The following is a 27,918-nucleotide window of genomic DNA, read 5'->3' on the forward strand; positions in this document are numbered from 1 at the left end:
TCTGCCTAGGTCTTTCTCTGTATCTCTCACGAATAAATAAAATCTTAATTTTTTTTCATTTGATGTCTATTTGCCAATCATAAGATTGCCTAGATCATAAGAACTGATCACCACTCAGGATGACTTTCCCAAAGACACATCTTAATAATGCAACTTTCGAGATTAATAAAGAAAGTTTCTCTTGGAACTACTGAAACGAAAAATATGTGTTTGTTTTAACTTCACAATATTAGCACAATTCATTTACTCATATTTGATTACAATAGCAGGTATACAATAGGCATTCCAACTGACTAATGAATTATATCCTCACCTAGATATTTAAAAAAAATTGTTGCAAGTGTCATCAGATAAAAACAAAATGTGAGTATTCAAAAACTGAACTGTGAAATTCTGGTTTAGTAACTTTTCCTGAACTCATTGTATCTGCTATTTGTATAGAAGAATATCTATAGTGAGAGAACACTTTCCCTTCCATTTAAATCCATCTTATTCTCTTGGTTGTTGAAGGTTTTGTTATGATATCTAGATTTAAAAAATAATTTACTTTCCTCAGCTTCAGCCACTTATTATTATACTAGCTCATTAACTGTAACTGTCATAAGCCAAATATTTTTTTAAATTTTTTTAAATTTTTATTTATTTATGATAGTCACACAGAGAGAGAGAGAGAGAGAGAGAGAGAGAGAGAGGCAGAGACATAGGCAGAGGGAGAAGCAGGTTCCATGCACCGGGAGCCCGACATGGGATTCGATCCCGGGTCTCCAGGATCGCGCCCTGGGCCAAAGGCAGGCGCCAAACCGCTGCACCACCCAGGGATCCCCATAAGCCAAATTATTAACAGAAAAACAAAAATTTCTGTATTTCAAAGAGCTGGAGTATGAACTGGTACCATTTCTTAGCTCAATGCCAGTAATTAAGCCTAAAAAGATACCTATTTCAGAGTTATTATCAATACCACTCTTTTCTCTTTCCACAAGATCAGAACAGCCTAATTCTTTATTCCTTAATATTGGTTTTACCTGAAAATTATTTCTAAGTTAATGCAATAACAGAAGTTTTGATATTAAAAAATTACTGAGAGGATCTCTGGGTGGCTCAGTGGTTTAGCACTTGCCTTTGGCCCAGGGCATGATCTTGGAGTCTGGGGATCAAGTCCCACATCAGGCTCCCAGCATGAAGCCTGCTTCTTTCTCTGCCTATGTCCTTGACTCTCTCTCTGTGTCTCTCATGAATAAATAAATAAAATCTTTAAAAAAAATTTTTACTGAATTTCCAAAACTAAGATTAAACTTCCTATTTACTTTTGATAAGAAATAGATAAACCATTATTCTTAGAAATAAAGGATTTTATTCTTTTGGCTTAAACTCTTTCAAACAATATACTCAAGGATTTTTTTTTTTTAATATTGTATGTATTTATTCATGAGAGACACACAGAGAGAGAGAGAGAGAGAGAGAGAGAGAGAGGCAGAGAAGCAGGCTCTCTGCAGGGAGTCCAATGAGGGACTCGATCTCAGGACCCTGGGATCATGACCTGAGCCAAAGGTAGATGCTCAACCACTGAGCCACCCAGGTGCCCCAATATACTCAAGGATTTAATAGTTTTTAATTACCTAAAAAATGCTAGATTTAAATGCATTCTCAAGCTTAAGCAATTTTTACTGAGTTAAAATAATTCTAAACAAACAGTCTCAAAAACTGTTTCAAACATTTAAAAATATCTTGTGGTATCTTTTTAAAAGTAATTTTAGGCTCTCTGCTCGTCCCTGTTCGACAGACAGCCGCGTCCTCTGGTGCAGTGCCAGCCGCGTCCCCGAGACGCGATGGTGAAGGTCGGAGTGATCGGATTTGGCCGTATTGGGCGCCTGGTCACCAGGGCTGCTTTTAACTCTGGCAAAGTGGATATTGTCGCCATCAATGACCCCTTCATTGATCTCAACTACATGGTGTACATGTTCCAGTATGATTCTACCCACGGCAAATTCCACGGCACAGTCAAGGCTGAGAACGGGAAACTTGTCATCAACGGGAAGTCCATCTCCATCTTCCAGGAGTGAGATCCCGCCAACATCAAATGGGGTGATGCTGGTGCTGAGTATGTTGTGGAGTCCACTGGGGTCTTCACCACCATGGAGAAGGCTGGGGCTCACTTGAAGGGCGGGGCCAAGAGGGTCATCATCTCTGCTCCTTCTGCTGATGCCCCCATGTTTGTGATGGGTGTGAACCACGAGAAGTATGACAACTCCCTCAAGATTGTCAGTAACGCCTCCTGCACCACCAACTGCTTGGCTCCTCTAGCCAAAGTCATCCATGACCACTTCGGCATCGTGGAGGGCCTCATGACCACTGTCCATGCCATCACTGCCACCCAGAAGACCGTGGACGGCCCCTCTGGGAAGCTGTGGCGTGACGGCTGAGGGGCTGCCCAGAACATCATCCCTGCTTCCACTGGCGCCGCCAAGGCTGTGGGCAAGGTCATCCCTGAGCTGAACGGGAAGCTCACTGGCATGGCCTTCCGTGTCCCCACCCCCAATGTGTCAGTTGTGGATCTGACCTGCCGCCTGGAGAAAGCTGCCAAATATGATGACATCAAGAAGGTAGTGAAGCAGGCATCGGAGGGCCCCCTCAAGGGCATCCTGGGCTACACTGAAGACCAGGTTGTCTCCTGTGACTTCAACAGTGACACCCACTCTTCCACCTTTGACGCTGGGGCTGGCATTGCCCTCAATGACCATTTTGTCAAGCTCATTTCCTGGTATGACAATGAATTCGGCTACAGCAACCGGGTGGTGGACCTCATGGTCCACATGGCCTCCAAGGAGTAAGAGCCTCCTGGACCACCAGCCCCAGCAAGAACAAGAGGAAGAGAGAGGCCCTCAGCTGCTGGGGAGTCCCTGCCCTAACTTAATCCCCCAACACACTGAGAATCTCCTGACCTCCAATTTACATCCTAGACCCCGAGGAAGGGGAGGGGTTTGGGGAGCCCTACCTTGTCATGTACCATCAATAAAGTATACTGTACCCAGCCAAAAAAAAAAAAAAAAAGTAATTTTAAGATAGGTCAACAGTTATTAATAAAAACATACAATCCAGAGTGATAAAGGGAATGCTACACACACATATACAACATACTCCCCTCCCCCTAAAGATGGCATTTGAGGTTGACAAAAAGAAAAAAAGGGGGGAGGGAGGGGGTGAAAGAGCTTCATCTAATCTCCATGAGTAAAAATGTTTACCAATACAGAATTTCCCATTAAAATAAAAAATTTTTAAAACAATTTGAGGATAAGCTGTTCTAAGATTTCAACATGCAGAAACTAGACAAATCATTACTAATCATCTGTCTTCTACACCTGAGATGAATTAAGCTTCAAGTCCTAGAAAAAGAATGTAACTTAACACAAATGACCCTAAAAGAATGATGGATGCAAAATAGGGGTTTAAATTCAAACAATTTTTCTGTAAATCTTTGATATACGTATACATGACAGTTTACATATATTTTTAAAGATTTTTATTTATTTATTCATGAGAGACAGAGAGAGAGGCAGAGACACAGGCAGAGGGAGAAGCAGGCTCCATGCAGGGAGCCCAATGTGGGACTTGATCCCCCGACTCCAGGATTACGCCCTGGGCTGAAGGCAGGCACTAAACTGCTAAGCCATCCAGGGATCCTTAGTTTACACATTTTTAATATAAACTTCTAAGACCCTGATTACCAATTAACTTCACTTGAAAAACTAGTTTATTTAAAATTCATCTAGTGCAAAGTATTTTTAACACGTTCCAGTTCAGAGTGTGAACAAAAACCACTAAACTCACTGCAAAAATGTTTTTAAACAGATATAATTATTTGCTAAACTATAAATTTCCTTATTCAAATGTAAATAAAAGTATTTCTATAGTCCATAAAGGACTATTCTGTCTTCTCTAAATTGAAGGTATTAAAATAGGCTTTTGCATTCATTACCCCTGGCTGTTTGATAGGTCTTTTGCAATAATCAAAATATTCTATGTATCAATGCTGTCCATGGCAGTTGCTAGCCACGTGTAGCTACTGAGCACTTAAAATGTGGCCAGTGTGACTGAAGAATTAAATTTTAAATTCTATTTATATTTAATTAATTTAAATTTTAACAGCTACATGTGGCTTATGACTACAGTACTGAACAACAGTTACTATCAAAAGATTCTGACTAGGTACAATAACCTCCAAAAGTGCTATACCCATTTAAAAAAGAAAAAAAGCATCACAAGGAAGCAACCCAAGTATCCACTGGTGGATAGGTGGATAAATGAAATGTGATATATACATATAATGGAATATTATTCGGGCTTAAAAAGGAAGGAAATTCTGACATATTACAACATAGCTGAACTTTGAAGACATTACGCTAAGTGAAATGAGCAAGTCACAAAAGGGTATTTACTGACTGATTCCACTTACATGTCAAATGCACAGTAACAAAAAGTAGAATAGTGTTTGCCAGGACCTGGGGAGTGGGATAATAGAATGTTAGTGTTTAACAGGACCAGCGTTTCAGCTAAGATAATAGAATTCTGGAGGTAGATGGTGCTGATAGTTGCACAATATGATGAATGTACTTAATGCTACAGAACTGCATACTCAAAATGGTTAAGATGGTAAATATGCATATTTTATCACAATTTAAAAAACGTTTACACATCACAACTTGACCAAGTAAATACTGTTGACAATACAGCTAAATGAAAATATGAAGTCACCAATACAGGGAATAAAGTGTTTCTCAGAGAAGGCAATAGCAGATTTGCTGAGAAAAACTTATAGGAAACCCAAAGTGAATCAAGTTGTACTACATCACCACATCGTAACTGAAAGCTGAGCATTCCACTTCTACAAGATCAAGCTGGACTAGTATACAAGACAAAGTAGTCACAAGACAAAGTCAAAGCAGAATTGTAGAGTGCTTGGTGTTTTGTTGTTTGATTTGGTTTTAGAGACGGTCTACAGAGCTGGCCTTGAGCAAGTCACACACTGAGCAACAAGAGAAATAGAATCCAGAAATGTATTATTTGTTATTTGTGTCCAGTTATTTTTACCTTCTTTAAGTTAGTGGAAAGTCATATATTTTAGTGAAAAGGCATAATAAAAGTACACCCTCAGGTGGTAAAGAGCATAGCAAGGGAAAAGTAGGGTAGGGATGACAATATAACTAAGTAACTCATACACAAGAAAGAAGGATAAAATTAACATAGAATACAAAAACAAAAGAGATCCTTTTCCTCATAAATTTATCCGATATATTTAGACCCAAATGTTATGAACACTATGTGTTAACATCTTACAGAAAATATTTCAGGAAAGCTGCTAGATGCTCATGTGGAAGGGGCTTATAAAAAGTTTATTCTTAAGCTTTTTAAGAAATATTTTTATTTATAGGATCTTTACCCCCACAAACAGACATAAATGAGAAATAAGTACAGACTAAATTTTAATATCAATATAAATAAATTATTCTTTTAAAAGACATAAAGCATGAGTATTTTTCCACTTCACTAAAATATCTCATGTGTGTATAAAACACTCTTCGCAAGTCTATTTTGTAGGTAACATGATTGGTCTCTTAATTTATATATAATTTTATAATTTATAAATATAGAAAACATCATTCAACTTCATCAGTAACAGCTTTAATATTAAATTTTACATGTACTTTTAAACCATGATAAACTCTCCAGGAGTTACACACTCTTCTGCTGGAATCACCACACCTCTACAATATTTTTATGCTATAAAAATTACTCAAAGAACTTTGATGATACCATGAATACTTACAACTAGGTGGCAAATTACATAGTCTCTTTTATAGTTATTTTGAGTTTTCTTGGGGAATAAAGTATTTTTCACATTCACTTTTAACATAACTTTGAAAATGTTAACATTTGTTAGGTATACTAAAGAAAAAAAACGACAACTCTAAAAGTTAATAAAACTAGAATTGTGTGGAGTACTAAAATGAGGAATGGGAATCAGAAGAGTTTAGGTTAAAGGAGACATTGGCTGAGGAAAAATGAACACCTGAAAACTGGGTATAATAATCCCTCCCCATTCCTAACTCAAAGAGTCATTTTAAGAACTAAAGAAATACCAGTGAAAGTGCTTTATAACTCAAAAATGCTTCTTCACATATAACTATTAGTAACACTACTCATATTATTTCAACATTATTCTCTTTATTTTATGAGGTATCTTTATAACCAACCCTACCTAGTTCCTTCTCTATAATTACCATTAAACTATACTAAAATAAAGGATTATCCACCATCTTGCCAACCTCAAAGAGAGCAAAAGGAAAGGTATTCACCCCCTCACCTGCCTCCTTTATTAGTGTAGTGCTTTTAGGGATAAGATAAAGTAAGAATTTTGCTTTAGATTTGACATAAGGTTCCTGTTGCTTATTCTACCACCCTTAAAAGAACACATCAAAACTAACTGTAGGATGTTGTGTAAAGTTTTATGAGGTTTTTAACACAATGAAAACATGCACCAGAACAAAAATTTATAGTAAAATGAACATATTCTGGATGGTGGAGTTCAGAGATAAGGTTTCCATAGCAACAAAATGGAAGAAAGTCACTTATGCTAACCAATAAGCAACAAACAATTGGAGTGTTGCTGTAATTTACACAAAACTCAAGCATATTCAACTACAGAATTGATATTATTTATTAGTATTCAGAAGTATAAATCTGTTTCTTTAGTGCTGAAATGTGCAGGACTACTGTGGACTCTGCAGATATGTAATCTTAGCTCAGATTTATAAAAAGTCTAAAAGCCTCTGGGAAAGAACAAAATACAGATCTGAATTTATTTAAACAGTTCCACAGAATCACTGAATACTTCCATACCTCCATATTTGCAATAAATATTTCCTGCATGACAACGTGCCACTGATTTTTTTTTTTTAAAGCAGGCTCTATGCCCACCATGGGGCTTGAACTCATGACCCTGAGATTAAGAGTTACATGTTCTACAGACTGAGCCAGCCAGGTGCCCCCACACCACAGATTCTTCCCCTCACCCGCCCCGCCTTCTACCTTGTTAGAAGCAAAAACCCTTCTCTCTGCAGCATTCCAGCTGTTCTCTCTTTAAATCTCAGGTCAAATTCACAGGTTTCCAGGATGGTTTGAAAGTAATCTAGGTAAGTTGGTGGGGCCAGGTGAGTTGAGGACCCCTACTCCTCTGCCATCTTGCCCCACCCTCCCTGACACACCACAGATTCTTAAATGAAAGCTCAACCCTAGAAGTTCATTATGCATAAACCTATGATTTCTTTATCCTTACACACATAATCTTAGCATACTGTTACTTTAAATGAAGACAACCATGAAAATACACACATTTTCAAACAGCTATCCTCATTATACCTTCTGTGGTGCAAAAGAAGAAAGATGGGAAAACAATTAGCCAAAAAAGCATGATCAGCTATCTATGTCTCTTACAACTAACTTAAACCAGTCTGTCAGCCACACAACTTCAGTATTTAAAGAAAAAAGGAAAAAGGTCGGGGGGGGGGGGGGGGGGGGGCGGGGGCGGCGGGGGGCCTGGGTGGCTCAGTGGTTGAGCATCAGCCTTAGCCTCAGGTCAGGATCCTCCCTCATCGGGCTCCTCACAGGGAGCCTACTTCTCCCTCTGCCTATGTCTCTGCCTCTCTGTGTCTCTCATGAATAAATAAATAAAATCTTTTTTTTTTTTAATTTTTATTTATTTATGATAGTCACACAGAGAGAGAGAGAGAGAGAGAGAGAGAGAGAGGCAGAGACACAGGCAGAGGGAGAAGCAGGCTCCATGCACCGGGAGCCCGATGTGGGATTCGATCCCAGGTCTCCAGGATCGCGCCCTGGGCCAAAGGCAGGCGCCAAACCGCTGCGCCACCCAGGGATCCCAATAAAATCTTTTTTAAAAAATTAAAAAGTTAAAAAAAATGAAGTAATCCTAAAATGTGAATCTGACAGCGGGAGGAGTTACTATCTACTATATCCCGGGCACTCAATGTAAATCATTACAAAAACAAAACAAAAAAACAAAAAAAAAAACCCCTACAGTAACCTTCTGAGCCAGAAATTATCCCTATTTTTACATGAAAACTTGCCTCATGTTGCTAAATAACACATACCAAAGCCAGATCACTAATATGTGCTAAATATGGGATTTACATCTAGGTCTATAGGAGTACAAAACTTGAATTACCTACTAGACTAATCAGTGATTTTAATGAGGCCTTCAAATTATTGATCAGTAAATTTCAAAAAGAAATTTGGCAGGTATATATAGAGTTACTGATTTATTATACTGCCAGTTAAGATATTACTATCAATTATCTTCATCATTTCTTAAAAGACAGTAGATATTAACATCAAGAAAGAAAGAGTAGAAAAGGCAAAAATCTCAGAATGGAGAGTCAACCCCCTCCTACTTACAAATTCACAATTTTATATCAGTATATTCAGAATACATACTCAAATGCTGTCCTTAACATGAAAATACCATCATGAACAGCACTGGTCTATGACCCAGTGGTTGTTAACATGCTTGAGTATCTTCAAAAACTGCTTACTTTTTTTTTTTTTTTTAAAGCTCAATAAGGTTTCCTTTTCCTCAGTAACCAAACTGATAATGCATCAAGAATAGATAGGCTCAAATATCTTTATTGTAACAGATACTTCTAACTGATACAGGCTCATTAGCAGATAAAAGAATCCCTCTTCTGCCTCAAAGCTCCCAAGAGAATAAATAACTTTTACTGATTCACCAAGAAGTTTTGCTATGTAAAGGTATATCTACTTTCTAAGAATTTATCCTATTAAATATGTAAGTTCCTTTTGTTTGATGAATATTTTTTTGGTGATGTCTAATTTTTTGTATATTTTTTATTGGAGTTCGATTTGCCAACGTATAACACTCAGTGCTCATCCCATCAATTACCCCCCTCAGTGCCCGTCACCCAGTCACCCCATCCCCTGACTACCTTTCCTTTCACCACCCCTTGTTCATTTCCCAGAGTTAGGAGTCTCTATACCATTGAATGTTACTCAGACATTAGAAACGATGAATATCCACCATTTGCTTCAATGTGGATGGAACTGGAGGGTATTATGTTGAGTGAAGTAAGTCAATCGGAGAAGGAAAATCATTATATGTTTAATGAATATTTGAGGAATTTGGCTATGCTATCTGAGAGGAGGAATCCGTGGAGACTGTTCTTCCTTAGGGAGAGAACTTGGAGTTTTGATGGCAAATAAGGAAGAAAGGACATGAAGCTAAGGAGAGGGGAGCCAGCTACAGGAAATGAAATTGAGTATACCATGGGGGGAAGGACTAAGTATGGTTATCTTTTTGGAAATCAGTAAAATATTTGTATGTCAATGAACATGTAGAAACAAAAACCCAGAGAGCAGAGAGTGTCATAAACTTGAGTGCCCACCACCAGGAAAACAGAAATCTTGAAGAGACTTAGGATTTCCAAGGGTGTAAGATTGTGAATTCAAACCTATCTTACCTAAAGCTTGAAGGTAAGATTTCAACATGAATTTGCTTTTCAGATCAACTAGCTAGCTATCAAGAACAATCCTAATGAAAAAGCAAATACTGGCAAGGAAAGATACAAGAGATGCTGCACAAAGTAGAGAGCTAGGGTAAGGACCTGGGCAGACAGGAGATATGTTGTGGTTACTGAAGTAGAGATGCATCTGGGATAAAAGGAAGTAGAGAAAAATGCCAAAAGAAAGAACTAAAACATATGGGTTAAGAGGAATTTGTGCACTCAAGGCAGAGACTGTGGTTTAGGCTAATATGTGACTATGGATAAGTTATTTAACTTTTCTGAACTTTATCTCTCTTGCCTGTAAAGTGGTGATAATAGCACTACTTCAGTATAGTTGTCTTAAGTGATATAAGACCAATATGAATTAGTTATTTGTTTTTAATAACAAAACTTGTTACTTTTATTGTTTTTGCTTCAGTTACATTGAGACACAGCCCCTTCTGCCAATGGAAAATTCTCAGTCTGAGATGGGGAACTCAAATATTATGACTGAAGGTAATAAAATTAAGTACCTGTCAAGTGGCTCTACCTAAAGAAAAATGATGCAATGCAGTTATGCTCCCTCATAAATACCAGAACAAAAGCAGAAAAAAGTTTAAACTAATAAATGTAAAACCTGAGGCTTTTCCGACAAGAGACTTATTCAACAAACACTGATAAGCAGCTGCTATGAACAAGTTGCTCTGTTCAGAACTAAAGGGGCAAAAGAAAACGATAAGATATTCTCAGTAACTTCACTCAACTAAGGAGACAAAATGCAGAATATAAACAACTACAGTGCAATGCAATGTACGATAAATATCATGAGATAGAAAACATCCTACTTAAGTTTTGAGGACAGATTATACATGATAGAGGTTAAGTATGGAAAAAAAAATCTGAATTGGGCCTTAAAAAAGCATTCCAACAGAAAGAATATAGCAAGAATATATAGTAAGGAAACATTACTAATTGTGGAGTGCCTGAAAAATTAGCTGCTTACGTGAAAATAGTCAAGAATTAAAAGGTATTTGGGGACTACAACAACACCCATCAGTGCTAAGGAATTAGGACTATATCTCAGAGGCAGTAAGGAGTCACTGAATATTGGAGACAACTTCTGAATCTGGCAGTCATACATAATCTAAAGAAGACAGAGAGCCTAAAGAGGTGGAATATCAAAACACTGCAGTGGCCACATTATAATATGGGCCCAAACTTGGATAGTAGCAAAGTAATGAATGAATTCAAGTTACAAAATTAAAAAAAAAAAAAAATCAACTGACGATAGTCAAATAAAAATGACCAGTATATTTCTAGCATGGGCAACCAGGGGAAGAATGATAACCTTTAAAAATATAGAGAAGTCAGATATAGTAAATCAGTAATAGAAATCAGTCATGTATTTATTCAAGCATTTATCAAGCATAAGCAGTAGGCCAGGTGCTAGGTATGTAAAGATGAGTAAGACCTAGTTCCTGCATTGAAAGTAAGAGACACACATAGAACTTAATTAAGTGATATATATTCAGTTAACAGGACCCATAAAATGGTGACTAGGCTAATTTGCCAATGGATCAAATGCTGCATGACCAATCACTAATTCACTTATCAAAAATGTATCTGAAGTAAAATTTCTGAGTATAGGATATGAATATATTCAATCAATATACATGCTTTTCTTAGTAAATTGTAGATTTTGCCAAAAGCTTTCCAGGCAGATGATCATTGTCACTGTTAAAATCAGAAACGGCAAAGGCAAAGATACAGAGGTGTAAAAGCAGTGTAGTTCCAAGAACTACAAATAGTTTAATATGACAGAATAATATACAGGGAGAAAAATCTGAAAAGACTGAGAAGGGCTGGATAATGTAAGGTCTAATATATTTTATTGTAAAATTAATGGAAGATCATTAAAAGGGTTTCAACAGATGTGCTTTCTAACCTTTACTCCCTTCTGAGAGAATAGTTCCCATCCCAAACTCCTACAAGAGTCCCTGCAGCCATTACTGGTACTGAGAACTGCATTCCTCCACATAGTTTACTGGACCTGGTGTATATGTTCTGTATGGGGCCAAACAAATTTTCTCATTAAGAATTTATAATTGTGGCATAGAATTAGTGAGTCACTTAACTGTAGATATTAGACTTGTAGAGCTCATGGAAATTCAGAAGTAGGGAGTGCCATTTGGGGGCCCTATGAAAGAACAAATATATAAGAGTTATAAAGCAATATACATACTTAAAGAAGAAGAGATAGGAAGACAGGTAGCCCTAGAAAGCAAGCAAGCCTCTAGTTTCCTATTCAGTAGTCATGGGATAGGGACATATCCCACCTTCGCATAAAGTGAGATGTCCCTGTAGCCTTCTAGTAAATCCAATTTTTGTTTAAGCTAATTTAAATGGGTTTCTATTTCATGCAATCCTGAAAAGCAAGTTGGCTAATTTGAGTGGTTAATCTGAAGAATAAATGAGAAGACAAATAGGCTAGAAACAGGTAGAACATTTAAACTAGGGAATGAGTCATCAAAAGGTAGCAATAGTAGCAAATATAGGCAGACTATGACAAAAGAAAAGTAGCCAATATTGTGCAGTTATGTCCCTATCCCATGACTACTGAATAGGAAACTAGAGGCTTGCTTGCTTTCCAGGGCTACCTGTCTTCCTATCTCTTCTTCAAGTATGTATATTGCTTTATAACTCTTATATATTTGTTCTTTCATAGGGCCCCCAAGTGGCACTCCCAACTTCTGGATTTCTGAATTTTTGTGCAGGGTCCATGAAGCTTAATTTAGACAAGAGAGTTTCAGGAAGCTGAAGCAGTAACAATTGCCTCAACGGACTAGAGGGAGAAGGTCACTGATACTTTTATGAGAATAATTTCAACAGAATAATTGGGACAGAAGTAATATTTTTAAAAGTTAAGAAAAAAGTAGTAGAATACAAACACAACTAAGAAATTTAAGGTAGGTGAAGATTAAAAGAACTCTGAGGAACGCCTGGCTGGCTCAGTGGTTGAGCATCTGCCTTTGGCTCAGGTTGTGATCGTGGGATCCTGGGATCAAGTCCCACATCAGGCTACCTATGGGGTACCTGCTTCTCCCTCTGCCTATGTCTTATATTATGTACAACAATGTAAATTATTTAATTCTACTGATATATACATACTTAAAAATGGTTAAGATGGTACATCGTTATGTGTATTTTAACTTAAGAAAAAATGACCATCAAAAAAAGAACATAATGAGGTAGATTCACACCACTGAATATCACATTAACAGTAAAAATGAATGAACTGCAGGGCACAGCATAAATGGATCATACAGTGCTGAATGAAAAAGTGACACAAAGGAGCATAAAGAGAATGATGCCATTTACATAAAGTTGAACTGCCTCTCTCTCTGTGTCTCTCATGAATAAATAAAATCTCTAAAAAATAAAAATAAGTTTGAAAGAACAGTATTAAAGAAAAAGTACTGATAAAAAAAAAGGAGAGATGTGAAGTTATTTTTAGGCAAAGAGAAAATGAAAGCCTCATCCTGCAAAAGAATGAAATGATATTCCAAAGGAAGCAGAAGCCTAGAACATTATAACCTCAGTGAGATCAAACATTTTTTCCTTAAAATTGATTAACAACAAAAACCAATGGCTAAAATTCCAAGAAATCTTAAAGCCAGGTGAAAAAAAGTTGAGGAAACTCACATTATTAAATATTATGCACCACGCAGTAGAGGCAATGACTAGGTTAAGTGATTTGCTGAGAACAAAGGAGCAGGAATGGATCGACTTAGGAAATACAGAAGGTCTGAGCTTTATCTGGGGAAAATGACAGGGAGTTAACAAGGAGTAAATCAAGTTTCTTATTGACCAAAGGCTGCAGGGGATTATAACAAAGAACAGAAAAACCACAAACTGGTACTGTAAGGAAAAAGTAAGTTACTAACGATTTAGGTAAGGATAACTTCAAGTATAATTCATTACATAACCTAATATGATGTACTCTTAACTTTTAACTTGCAAAAAATTAAATAAGGCTATTCAGAAATGTTTCTGCCTTAAAAACTGAAAAATATTCTACTTTAAGTTTACATTATAAGGAATATTGATACATATTTCATAATATTTTAAAAATTAAATAATTCAGACCTTTTACACTGTATTCAACAATCAACTCTAGATATGTTGACTTAGATATAAAAAATAAAATTCCAAAACTCTTAGTAGAAAGAATAGTTGACTGTTAGACCCAAAGTAAGGAACAGTTTCTTACACAGCAAGTAATTATAACAAGAGAAAATTGACAAATTCAACTAAAATTAAAATTAGAGGTTTTTTTGTTCCACATCGGGCTCCCTGCATGGAGCCTGCTTCTCTCTCTGCCTATGTATCCGCCTCTCTCTGCATCTCTCACGAATAAATAAAATCTTTAAAAAAAAAAAAAAAAAGGATACCACAGCAGTGACAAGAACAAGATTCCACGTTTGTAAATACCAGTAAATTCTACAATATTTTATTTCCATAAAATAAAATAATTAAAAATGATATTTTATTCTTTTAAAAAAAGATTTATTCATGAGAGAGAGAGGGAAAGAGAGGCAGAGGGAGAAGCAGGCTCCATGCAGGGAGCCAGACGTGGGACTCGATGATGTGGGGACTCGATACCAGGTCTCCAGGATCACACCCTGGGCCGAAGGCAGGTGCCAAACCACTGAGTCCCCCAGGGATCCCCTCCAGTATTAAATCTAATCAACTCTAGTACTTTATTAACAATCTATGTACATAACTAAATAACTGATCCAGTTTGTTCTTTAAAGAAATAATAATAGTTAATAATTAGTTTGCACTAAAGAGATATGGAATGGGAAAACTCAGCAGTTCATAAACTATTTACTATATAATTTTCACTACTTTTCTGCTTATAAATGCATGCTTTAATTGAATCAACTAACCTTTGAGCGCCTGGTATGTGTTAAGTGACACAATATTTTATACAACTTTCTACAGTTGTTCATTTGGACAATTTGTGAATCCACAGATAAACTTCATAGAAGTTTACCCTTTCTATAGAAAATCTAGAATAGGGATCCCTGGGTGGCGCAACGGTTTGGCGCCTGCCTTTGGCCCAGGGCGCGATCCTGGAGACCCCGGATCGAATCCCACATCGGGCTCCCGGTGCATGGAGCCTGCTTCTCCCTCTGCCTGTGTCTCTGCCTCTCTCGCTCGCTCTCTGTGACTATCATAAATAAATAAAAATTAAAAAAAAAAGAAAATCTAGAATAGAGATTAAGTGCAGGCTTGCTGATCACAATGATATAAATGATTCTAAATATTTGCCAAATGGTAGAACATTTAAAACCGTCCCTCCTACAAACTCGCTAAAAGAAAGTGAAAAGTTACAAACTGAGAGAAGATAATTCACAATATATACAAAGGATTAACATGAAGAATATAAACGACTCCTATAAGTCAATAAGAAAAAAGAGAAAAATAGGCAAGAAACATGAATAGGAATTTCACTGAAAGGAACCATAAAAGGCCAATAAACATAAAAAGAAATGCTCTACATCAGTGATGATCTGGAAAATGCAAATCAAGACCACAAGACAGCATTCTACATTCTTCTGATTTGTAAAAATTAGAAGACAGTATCAAATGTCAGAGAAGATGGATAATCAAAGGATCTTTCATATATTGCTGATATGAATATAAATTGGTGCAACCATATTGGTAAGCTGGGCATCACCTTCTAGAGTTGTGCATTCACCTACCCTGTGAGATAGCAATTCTACCTTCAGGTATATAATAAAAATTCTTATATGTATATAATAGGAAAGATGCACAGAATACCCATCGTAGCATTCATCGTTTCCCATTACAAAAACCAGAAAGTAACTAAATGCTCAACAAGAAAGAGTGAATTAATATCCTCCAAATATCCAACAAGGGAAGAGTGCTAATAGTTTACTCAATGAAATATTTTACAGAAATTAAAATTACTATAGCAACATGCAATAACAAAATAAATCAGTCACAGGTGAAAAATCACGTTCAGAAAGATTATATTCAACACAATTATACAAAAGCAACTAAAATAAAAGATACACCTTTTCAAATTACATATCCAGCAAAGGCATATATATCAAACAAGAGAATGAACACAGGCCTCAAGATGATCACGATCTTAGTAGACAAGAAGGTAGAGATAGCAGTAGGTTAACGTCCTAGCTTTTTTGGGGAGGTTGGGAGTGAGTGGTGTTCCATGGGTGCTTACTATAATGAAAGATAGATGGATAATTAATCCAATGCAGTATGCCTAAGGTTTAATAAGAGGAAAAAACCAAACCCAAATTTAATGAAATTACTTCAATGAAAATTCTGAAACAGGCAAAACAAGCACCTCCTCAGAGAACCACTAAGATAACTATAGAAAAAGGAAAACAAAATGGTTAATGTGTAAAATATGACATTTAACACATGTATGTATGATATTTAGATACGTAAGTACATCTTCTATAATCTAAAACAAATTCCAAATTCTGTCATAACAACTTTCCAATAAATTAAGGTGTTTGTGTGGAGGTCCCTCAAAGAGTTAAAAATAGAGCTACCCTACAACCCAGCAATTGCACTGCTGGGGATTTACCCCAAAGATACAGATGCAGTGAAAGACCGAGACACTTGCACCCCAATGTTTCTAGCAGCAATGTCCACAAGAGCCAACCTGTGGAAGGAGCCTCGGTGTCCACTGAAAGATGAATGGATAAAGAAGCTGTGGTTTATGTATACAATAGAATATTACTCAGCCATTAGAAATGACAAATACCCACCATTTGCTTCAACGTGGATGGAACTGGAGGGTATTATGCTGAGTGAAGTCAGTCGGAGGACAAACATTATATGGTCTCATTCATTTGGGGAATATAAGAAATAGTGAAAGGGAGCAAAAGGGAAAAGAGAGAAAATGAGTGGGAAATATCAGAAAAGGAGACAGAACATGAGAGCCTCCTAACTCTGGGAAACGAACAAGGGGTAGTGGAAGGGGAGGCAGACGGGGGGATGGGGTGACTGGGTGAATGGCACTGAGGGGGGCACTTGACGGGATGAGCACTGGGTGCTACACTATATGTTGGCAAATTGAACTCCAATAAAAAATATATATACAAAAATTAATTAATTAATTAATTAATTAATTAATTAAGGTGTTTGTGAGCCAGGAAAGCAAAACTTTAACTAATTAGAAAAAGCAAATCAGGAGCAGCCCTGGTGGCTTAGCGATTCAGCGCTGCCTTCAGCCCCGGGTGTGATCCTGGAGACCCGGGATCGAGTCCCACATCAGGCTCCCTGCATGGAGTCTGCTTCTCCCTATGCCTATGTCTCTGCCTCTCTCTCTCTCTGTCTCTCTGTGTGTCTCTCATAAATAAATAAAATCTTTAAAAGAAAATCACTGCCAAGTTTCTAAAATAGATCTTGGTAACAGTATATGTTATGTAATTCTTATGTATCCCTTCATCTTTATAATGTAACACCAACATTTACCTTCAAATCTAAGGTATTTATTCTGATCAAATATACTTATTTGTGCTTTCCTGTTCATTTTAAAGACAATATTTATATACATAACATTACACAATTTTTGTGAGATTGTGAAAAACCAAACATGACAGTAGTTAATTTCAAGTAAAATTTTATTAGATAAAATTAAGGGATACTAGACATATATCAAAATAAATGTTTTCTATTTCTGCTTTTCTAAGATACTAGAAGTTACTTTTTCATTAGTACGTTTTCCTATTCAAAATTTTAAATATCTTTCTAAAGCTTTTAACTACTTTTCAACTTTGCTACCAAGTATGAACTCTGCTCTATATCAAAAGTTAATCATATCAAATGTTACGATTTTTTCATAGAAAATTGGTTTTTGAAATACAATGGACATTTGATAATTGATGCAGTACATCTTACAAGGAAATGATGCAGAACCATTTTTTTTAAAGATTTTATTTGAGAGACAGTGAATGAGAGAGAGAGAGAGAGAGAAAGAGAGCACGCATGAGTGGGGGAGGAACAGAAGCAGGAGAAGGACAAGCAGACTTTGTGCTGAGCACAGAGCCCAAGGCGGGGTTCAATCCCAGGACCCCAAGACCATAACCTGAGCTGAAATCAAGAGTTAGATGGTTAACCGACTCAGTCACCAGGTGCCCCAGAAGTAACTGTTCTATTAAAATATCACATACACATGTAAGTTTAAGTGATATTTATCTCTATAAACTACTACTCCACTATTTTTTTTAAAAGGGGGCACACAGGAATAACTTGATAAAAGGCATAAAAATCTACTGTTGCCAAATTTGAAAAGCAAAAAAGAGCCTAAGGAGTCAAACACAAAGCCCTGGGGTGTAAAGAGACAGTGCTTAGAAAGTGGCCCCCTACCTCTCCATTTCAACCCTGATCACATCTGAATAGTCAAGTTGTACAAAACTAGAAATAATCTGTATTACATTAATTAGAGATGACAGAAAAACAATCTATTTAGAGCCATCATCTTCTAACACTAGTTTCAGTATAGATTATTACATAATTAGAAAGTATTTGGCAAGTTACTTAAAGACATGGCTGAGGGGACTCCTGGGTGGCTCAGTGGTTAAACATCTGCCTTCAGCTCAGGGCACAATCCCGGGGTCCTGGGATAGAGTCCTGCATCAGGCTCCCCAAAGGGAGCCTGCCTCTCTGTGTGTCTCTCACGAATAAAAAATTAAAAAATAAGGACATGCCTTATTCAATAAAGTATGTAGCATTCTGTAAGAGTAGTAACAATCAAATCTAAGCTGAAAAACCACATTGTATCAAAACCACTTTGTATCAATTATTCAGAGTTGATGCTATGTATCATTGTCTATTACTAAGTCCATTCTCTACTCACTTTTCTTCTCAACTGTATCTTAAAGTATTGACTCAAATCAAAACATTTTGATATAAAAAAATCAATAAAGCCAGTTAGATCCACATATCTCTAACTAGTGGCAAGAAATTTTCTTAATCTATATCTACTTCTATCTTAAAATGCCATGAACCTCATTTCTCTTTAAAATTCTTATAAGTTGGATGCCTGGGTGGCTCAATAGTTGAACGCCTGCCCCAGCTCAGGTTATTATTCCGGGGTCATGGGATTGAGTCCTGTATCAGGCTCCCTGCAGGGAGTCTGCTTCTCCCTCTGCCTATGTCTCTGCCTCTCGGTGTCTCTCATGATTAAATAAGACTTTAAAAAAAAATCTAGTAGGTGGAGAAAGGGAAGAAAAGTATTAAATCAATTCATTGTATACCTTCTAGTTACACAATATTGTATATCAAATATATCTCAATTAGGAAAGAGGGGGACAGGGAGGAAATAGACTGAAATGCCTTGGGACTTAAAAGCTAGGATAGTTTGTCAGTTATCTCTGAGTAACAGAACTATGAGCACTTTTTATTTTCTTTGTGCTTTTCTGTATTTCCAGATTTTCTACAATGAACATGTATTATGTTTACAATGAAAAGAACTACAGGAATGCCCGGATGGTTCAGTTGGCACTTACTTAAGCACCAATTAGAGAAATGGCTCTTGATTTTGGCTCAGATCATGATCTCAGGATTGTAGGTTCAAGCCTCATGTCAGGCTCCGTGCTGAATGTAGAGCCTGCTTAAGATCATCTCTTCTCTCCCTGCCCTTCCTGCTTGTGCTCTCTCTTTAAAAAAAAGAAAAGAACTGTAAAATCCACTTTACTATCTTGCTTACTTTCTCATACTACATTCCCAACCCACCATAAAATCTTAATCCTCACAACAGAGATGTTCTACTTTCCAGCATCAGTGCAAAATTAGGTGACATCCATTTACCCATTCACACTAAATGGGTAAAATAATATGTTGTACGTAGGTGTAATGTAACTATTGCAAAAATCCCTTTTGAACTTTTCAAGGAAATATTTTGTGGACAAAGGATTCAAAATATAAATTAAAGAAAACTAATTTCTTAGAGCAATGATTATCATCAACTTCAGTCACAACAGTCAAGACATTTCTCAGTGTAGGTGACAAATGGAGGACATCACATCAACATGTTATTGAGTGCCTACTAAGTGCCAAACACATAGCTTGGTTGGTAACACATGAGCTTAAAATTTTAAAGGTAAGTTTATCTTACAGATAGACTACAAACAAATGCAAAATCTTCTGAAAGGATTTCAGCAAACATTCAACAACTTTCATCAGAAACAGTAACTGTTAAATGATGAAAACCTGCAGAAAGGTTATTTTGTACTGTTAGTCTCTATAGAATATTACACCTAATTCCCAACAATAATGCACTACTAAGTTACAGACTACCAAAAGACAGTATAAATCATTTTTCCTTGTTATAGAGGAACCTAACAAAGAGTATAAAATTTGCATTAAAGTTAACTATAGTTAATTACATTTTTGGCTGATTTTTTTTAAGTTCATACATAACATTGCAATCCAAAATATTTATGGGTCCACAGAACTGTGGCAGCTCAAAAAAAAAAAAAATGGTATAGCAGAAAACAGTGATGTGATTTCAAACTCAGGTTTACAGTGTAACCATGAACTATCTATCCAACATTCCTAAACAGTTTCTTGATCTGTTAAATGGAAATAACAATACCCACCTTACTGGACTATCATAAAGGTTAAAAACGGTATTTAGAGCACCAAGTACAATGACTGATATATAGCAAATGTTCCATAAAATGTTATTTGTACTCTCTTCTAGTCATATCTTCTCATCTTTATATCCTATAATATGTAATAGATTTTGTAGATAATAAATGTTTCTTGAAATTAATCCCTGTAATTTAAGGCTAACTACCTCAACCCTCCACTTGAGCAAGTCACCTCTACTTAAAATCTGCTGAGAATGGAATTTAAGATGCTTGGCCCAATACTTTATTAGGCATTTTGATGAAGATAAATCACTGGTAATCAACAAGATATGGGCAGCCCCAGTGGCCCAGCGTTTTAGCACCGCCTTCAGCCCAGGGTGTGATCCTGGAGACCCGGGATGGAGTCCCACATCGGGCTCCCTGCATGGAGCCTGCTTCTCCCTCTGCCTGTGTCTCTGCCTCTCTCTCTCTCTCTCTGTGTGTCTGTCATAAATAAATAAAATCTTAAAAAAAAATCAACAAGATAACTTTAATAGTATGGTATTCAATATCTGGGTTTGCAGTCTACCAAATTACTGTTGTAGCCAATATTTTCATTTTGAGATTCTTTATATAGTTTTCATTAATCAAGTTTCCTTAAGAATAAACTTTAATTTCTTTGGCCCCACAAAAAAATCTGTTTCTACTTCAAATGAAAAACAAGGAGAACAAGATAAAAACAAGCTGGTTACAAAAGATAGGAACTAGAAACTGCCAATTAAGTTTATATTTTTAACAGCCTATTTTTATTTTTACTAGAGCAAATATTCTTCCTTATACATTGAAGCCTCTAGCCATCAAAGTTTATGTGTACTTTATTAATGATTCCTTGTTGAATAATCCTCCTAAATTACTAGCAAGAGTTAGAAACATTACTCCAGAGAAATATTACAGTAATTAATAAAGGCAAAACACTATGGTTTCAGATTTTGTTTTGTCTTTCCACTACTTAAGGTTACTAATAACCCAATTCCAACTCAAATAGTAAAGTATTTCAAATCCTGGAATATAACTTGAAAAATGGTTGTAAAGTGTTGGATATACAATGTTTCTAAAAGTAAGCATCACTTTCATTAAACCTAGGTTGTAACATGTAACTTTCAGAGTGACACAAGAATCTGACACAAGATATGGCAAAGTAACAGTTTTTAACTACTAAACACCAGTTTTAAAGCCTGCCACATAATACTTAAAATCAGTATGTCAGAGAGGCATTAAGAACTACATATTACTTTCTCGATTGAAATAAATTCAAACTTAGAGGCTTTTTAAAAATTGGTTCTCCAAACAAGTTTGATAAATATTTGGCTACTATATACTAGTTCCATGACCCAGTGAAACAGTAAAAGATTTGAATAGATGGATATACTTGAAGCAAATTTTATCACCATTTATCTTAAGTGTAAATATAAACAATGTTCTCAATTAATTTAATACATATGATAAAGTCCAAATGCAATAACTTTTATTAAAACCAAGAGTCAAATATACCAAGAAAAATGCTCTGGACATACTTATCAACTTATAAGGTAACACTAAAAATCATTCTTTTTCTGGAAGGAGTTAGACTTATTAAAAGTAATATAACTATAGATTAGGTGTTCCCCTACTTTGATCCCATTTTTAAAATACTCATATATAAATTTCTTCTCTCTTTGACTTGCTTCCTTCACGTCAAAATTGATCCTATTAAAAGTCCCTAAGTGTACTTATAACACATCTGAAAACATATTTTCAGGTCCAGTGTCAAAATGAGTGTCTTCTATTATAGTTTTCTATAAAATACAAATTAGGATGCCAAATACATCATAATTCTGAAGCCACTCCATTCAAAGAAAAAATGCTCCTGTCCATTTTAGTGGATTTTTCTCAGAACCAAAGTATGTGTTTCATATTTCAAAACTAGGCAGCGGGAAAGCATTTCCGAGGTGCCTCAAACAAACCTCATTTTAAAAGCTCACGTTAATTAATAAAACAATAAATTCCATTCAGTTAGCACATGCGGTATGCTGTAAGACGTCATAAAAGGGTGAAAGTAATTAGACTACTATATGGCAACATATTCAATGACATGAAATTCAAAGCTGATTCAAAGGATTCCAAATTTGCAAGCCTGCATTGGTACGCTTTGCTGAAATCTGTACTTTTGGTCACTAAATGTCAAATATTATAACAATGCCTTCAAGCTTACATCTAACTGCACAATAAAAAGATCTATGGGGGGGGGGGAAATTAGCAGTTGCAACACTTAATTTTGATATCACGAAGAATCAACCCTTCAGTATCTAGATTAAGTCTTTCAAGAAGAAGTAACTGCCCAAAGCACCACAAAAAAAAAAAAAAAAACCAAAAAAAAAAAAAAAAAAAGAAATGTATGTGTATTTTTTCTTGTCTTAAATCCTATCTTCAATTTTCGAATAGCTAAAGGTGTCTACAGTAAAACACACCAAAATAAAGCTAAAAGTCAAGAAAACAAGGGTAAAACTTTAATCCAGATGTGAACATCTCTGGGACACCCCCGGATTATAAATAATAATAATAATAATAAACTCCATAGAGGAGCGTAGGTATCCTTGCACAGCACAGACTTAAGGACAAAATTCCTGCCTACATCATTGAATATCCAGCCGCAAATGGAAGACGATAATGATAATAACCCTGCTACTCGGCAGAGACCTCACTAGCTCAGGGACATACTTTGTTCTCTTTCTGCGGGCATGTGGAGCCCAACCTTTCCCCTCCGTCTACGGCTTGCTCTTTTGTAAACAACTGCTGCGGCTTTTCTCTGGTGTTCAAACCGGGAGGGAAAACGAAAGTCCGAAAAAGCATCAGCATCTGTGAGCGGAGCTTCCGGATCTGAGCCGGGAGTTAGCAGAGAAGGGGATCGTCGAGCTAGATCATCTGGTTAGAGAGGCCGAGAGAGAAAGGAGCCCCCGCAGCAGGGGAAAGAGACGGAGTCACCTGGAGAGGGGCTAGCGAAGGGAGGCGGCATTCGGTAGGACACGCTTAAAAAAAAAAAAAAGAAAAGAAAAAGAAAAAAACTTTGGGGGCTGGGAGTTATGGGGGCGCTCTTTGTGCGGAGTCGGAGGGGAAGGGGAGGGACAAGAAAGCAGCTTGGGAGTCATTCAGAGGGAGGTTAAGGAGCGGGGTGCGAGGGAAAGGCGGGGCGGGGCCTGGCCGGGCAGGGGCGGGGCGGGGCGGGGGGCGCCCGCGGGCCGCGCGGACCCCAGGGAGGGGGCGGCTCCCGGGCCGGGCCGGGCCGGGCCGCGCCGGGCGGGGGTGCGGGGAGCGGGCTCGGGCGGCCCCCACGCGCGCGGCCCCCGCCTCCGGGATGCTAGGCAGGTCGGACTCCAGCGGCGGCGGCGGGCCGGCGCTCCCGAGTGACATCCCCGAGTTTCCGCACTTAGCGGGTCGGGGCGCGGCGGCCGCACGCCCCCCCGCCCCCCGCCCCGGGCCCCCGGCCCCCGGCCCCCGGCCCCGCGCCACACGTTCTCCCCCGTCGCCGCCGCCAGCGCCTCCCGCCCGGGCCGCGGCCCTTACCTGCAACTCCGTGAGCAGGATCTCCCCCCGTTCGGGGTTGGACGCCATTGCGCTCCGCTCTGCGCTCCGCACCTGGCCGCGGCCGCCGCTGGCGAGGGGAGAGGGCGGGACGGGACCCGGAGCGGGGGGGCGAGGAGCGGGGAAAGAAAGGGGGCAAAAAAAAAAAAAAAAAAAAAAAAAGCCTAGGGATTCATGGAGGCGCAGCCCCTGCTGGAGGCGCGGCTTATTTCGCCCGGTTCATGGAGAGCGGCGGGGAGCGAGGGCACTCGTAGCGGGCTCCCCCTCGCCGCCCGCCGCCGCCCGCCGCCCGCCACCCGCCACCGCCCGCCGCCGCCCGCCCGCGCCGGACTCGCTTCGCTCAGTCGCTCCCTCTGGGCGACGCCAGGAGCCGCCTCAAGCTCCTCGGTGCGGGGCGCTGCTGCCGCAGCTGCGGCTCCTCCTGTCGCACCATTTGGCTGTCACTGCGTCGCAAAAGCGGCCTCACTTGGCGGCTGCCAGAACACGTGACGGCCGCGGCCGCTACCTCCCGTCGCGAGGCGGGGGCCGGGGGGAGGTGGGGCGGAGAGGACCCCGCCGGGGTGAACACGAGGGGAGAGGACTGGCCTCGCGTCTCCTGGGAGGCGGGAAGACGAAGAAGAAGAAGAAGAAGAAGAAAAAAAAAAAACCACACGCCCGCTTTTCTGCTGCGCTTAACGGCCGTCCGGTGGACACTACAACTCGGGAGCTTACTCTTTGGGGTTTTTTTGTTTTTTTGTGTGTGTCCCCCCCCCCCCCCCCCCCCCCGCCGCACTCCACTTGTCGAAGTTTATTTAGGCCTAACGTAAACGAGCCGCTTTTTCTAACCTCCACGGGCCAAAGAGTTTCGGGGCTCAAATCGTGCAGGTCATTGCCGGGCCCTCCCGTCGGCCCCAGCTGCTAATCCTGCCCCAGGCCGCGCCCCCCGCCCCCCGCGCCCCGCGCGCCCTCCCGCCGGGCCAGGTGCTCCGCGGCCCTAACCGGGGCGCGGCCCGGACCTCCCCGAGAACTGAAGGCCCCCGGGATCTCTGGGCGTCTTCAGTGCACGACGTGTAAGATGCGCCTCCCCAAGCGCCGACCTGCCCAGGAAGGTTGGGGCCGCGGAACGCCCCCGACTTTAGAGTCTGATCCGCAAGGTCTTGGGTGGTTTTAGCCGAGTGCAAACTGCAGGAGGTGGGGCGGGGCAGGGCAGTTCCCGCGAAGGGAAAACAGCCAACTTGCCCTTACCGCGGGCACCCTCCAAGCTCACCTGTCTATCGGCGACGTACAGCGAGGGGATAGTGTTAAGTTGTCGTTGAAGAAAACGACCCTGTAGTATTCAGGAATGTCAATAAAGTGCCCAAACAGGTACCTTTTTGTTTGAGCAGTGAATGGATATTCCAGGCAGCTGCTTCACTTTAGATCGAGGCTGGAATACCACCACGTCTTTGTTAAAACCTACGTGGAGAAAGCGCTAAGGGTTATTTATCCTTGAAAGCCTTAATTGGCATATTTCTTAAGAAATCTTGTACTTCGGTCTTGTACTTCGCTTACATTCCGCGTGAGATAGATCTGTTGGGGGGGGGGGGGATGCTGGCACTTTGGTGTATCTCTTTGTCTTCTCAATTCTCCTGGATTCCTTTGACAAACATTTATTGAAGATCTAGCGTCTGTGGCCACTGGGTTTTTGAACTCCAACTCCTAATATGCGACAGGGAATTTTTCTGCTGTATATTTTACTTTTTTTTTTTTTTTTTTTTTTTTTGCAGCATTTTAAATGTTTCATGCATTGCTTTGATTGAAATGATAATTAAAATATATGCAATGGCAACACTTGGAAAAGCCAGGACATGATTGCCCTTTTTGGTAACTAAGAGCCAGACAGTGTTCTAGGCCCTAGAGTTACAGCTAAGATTAAGAGAGTCCTTGTCCTTGGAGTGATTGAGTCTTTTGGAGAAACAGACTTGTGTCCAAATAAATATGATGCAATTCTAAATGGCAGGCACAAAATGTTAGGGAAGCACTGTATTCAAATATGTATACATATATAATGTGTGTGTGATAAAATATCACATAATATGGGGATCCCTGGGTGGCTCAGCAGTTTGGCGCCTGCCTTTGGCCCAGGGCATGATCCTGGGGTCCCGGGATCGAGCCTGCATGGAGCCTGCTTCTCCCTCTGCCTGTGTCTCTGCCTCTCTCTCTCTATGTCTATCATGAATAAATAAATCTTTTTAAAAAATCACATAACATGAAATTATCATTTAAACAATTTTAAAGGTACAATTCAGTGCATTAAATGCATGCAGAGGGGATTCCTGGGTGGCTCAGCGGTTTAGCGCCCACCTTCAGCCCAGGGCGTGATCCTGGAGTCCAGGGACAGAGTCCCACTCCCTGCATGGAGCCTGCCTCTCGCTCTCTTTGTGTCTCTCATGAATAAATAACATATTTTTTAAAAAATAAATAAATGCATGCAGATATATTTTGCTTATTTTTGCCCTGCCTTCCTTTTGAATGGATTTGACATGCCTGGCATGCATATAGTTTGTACTTAATGATGGAATTAAAAATTACCTATGTAAAGGGGCTTGTGACTGCCTCAGTTGGTTGAACATATGACTCTTGATCTTGGGGTCATAGGTTTGAGCCCCATATTGGGTGTAGACATTACTTTAAAATCTTTTAAAAAAATTTATCAGTGTAAAGAGTTAGAAACAAAGTTAATGAGTATTCTTTTTAAAAAATTCAGGTATAAGAAAATATTCATATTTTAGCACCATGGAATTTTTGAACTAGAAGAGACTTAAAATATCCGCAATGACTCTTAATATAGGTAAAGAAAATAGGCCATAATTTACTTAACTAATAAGGAGCATGACAGAGATGGAGACTGAACCTAAATGTATTTGCCAGTCCCAGCCTTGTTTTAACCTACACCGTGATACTATAAATACTTTAAAATAGAATTCTCATTTAAACTGAACTCAAAGCATTATAGTCTCTCATTATTTTTTACCACAGAAAAAGACTTTAAACTTTACGTATTTCTAGAGCTCAAAAGATATTGATAATAATTTTAATTTTATATATCACATGTAAATGTAACAAATATAAAAAGTTTTTAAAGCTATAGGAATTATTTCTGATTAGGTATGCTGGAGAAAATAGTGCATACAGAAGGGAGGTGAGATAATATAAAAACTGCATGACAATCTGGAAAATGTGACAGTTTAAACATAAAATTAGTTTAATTTAAGCTAAAAACTACAACCCAGCTCACAGTCTCTGTTTAGAAAAAAAAAATGTAATAGGACATGGGACATACTTATCAAAATGAAGCACATGTGAAAAGGTTTTAGTGGAAACATATGTTGATTCAGATTAATTGTATTCCGTCCCTATTTGCAAATGTTTTTAGGGAATCCTACGTATGTTACCTCAAGTTATGTTCTAATTTATATTAACAACAAAAAAAAGCTTTGCTGTTTTTCTTGTTTTAAACAAACGTCCATGTAAGAAATTAAAAACCAAAAAATATCTGGACTGTATCACTAGTTATGCAGGTGCCTTTAAAATATTTTCTTGGTCTTTAAGAAATAGAAATGACCAGGATGCCTGGCTGGCTCAGTCAGTAGAGCATGTGTCTCTTGATCTTGAGTTGTGGGTTTGAGCCCCATGTTGGGTGTAGAGATTACTTAAAATCTTTCTAAAAAAAAAAAAAAAAAAAAAAAAAAAAAAAAAAAAAAAAGGTAGAAATGACCAAACATGTTGAAGTAGTTTCAATTAACAATAATCAGATAAAAAATGTTATTTTCTGTTTCCTCTTTTTGAAAAGTTTTTATTTATCTATTAGAGAGAGAGCATGAGCAGTGGGGGTGGAGGTGGGGAGAGAATCTGACTCCTCACTGAGCAGGGAGACTGATGTGGTGCTTGATCCCAGGATCAAGCCTATGGCCTGAGCCTATGGCAGATGCTTAACTGAGCCACCCAGGCACCCCTGTTTTCCTTTGTAAGTAGAAGAAATGTAACAGGAAAAATCCTCGTAGAGCTGAACTTATTTTTTTGTTGTTATTTTCTGTGCTGTTGGTGAGAAACATTCAGATATTCAGATGATAAAG

At 38.6% G+C, this 27,918-nt stretch overlaps 1 protein-coding gene and 1 pseudogene across 2 annotated transcripts in view; one reads left to right on the top strand and one right to left on the bottom strand.

Annotated features, from left to right (window-relative positions):
• PKN2 (protein kinase N2) overlaps positions 1-24,170 on the bottom strand; it is a 132,175-nt gene extending 108,005 nt beyond the window's left edge. The window contains exon 1 of one of the 2 annotated variants that reach the window (XM_026004831.2): positions 23,807-24,170. In XM_026004831.2, coding sequence (XP_025860616.2) covers positions 23,807-23,854 — 48 coding nt within the window. In that variant the 5' untranslated portion in view covers positions 23,855-24,170. The remainder of the gene's footprint in view (positions 1-23,806) is intronic. The other variant, XM_026004832.2, reaches the window with a different exon arrangement.
• Positions 1,767-2,929, top strand: LOC140598383 (glyceraldehyde-3-phosphate dehydrogenase-like; annotated as a pseudogene).
• Positions 24,171-27,918: the final 3,748 nt, after the last annotated feature.

Source organism: Vulpes vulpes, chromosome 3 (genome assembly GCF_048418805.1).
Source record: "Vulpes vulpes isolate BD-2025 chromosome 3, VulVul3, whole genome shotgun sequence".
Classification (NCBI taxonomy): Eukaryota; Metazoa; Chordata; class Mammalia; order Carnivora; family Canidae; genus Vulpes; species Vulpes vulpes.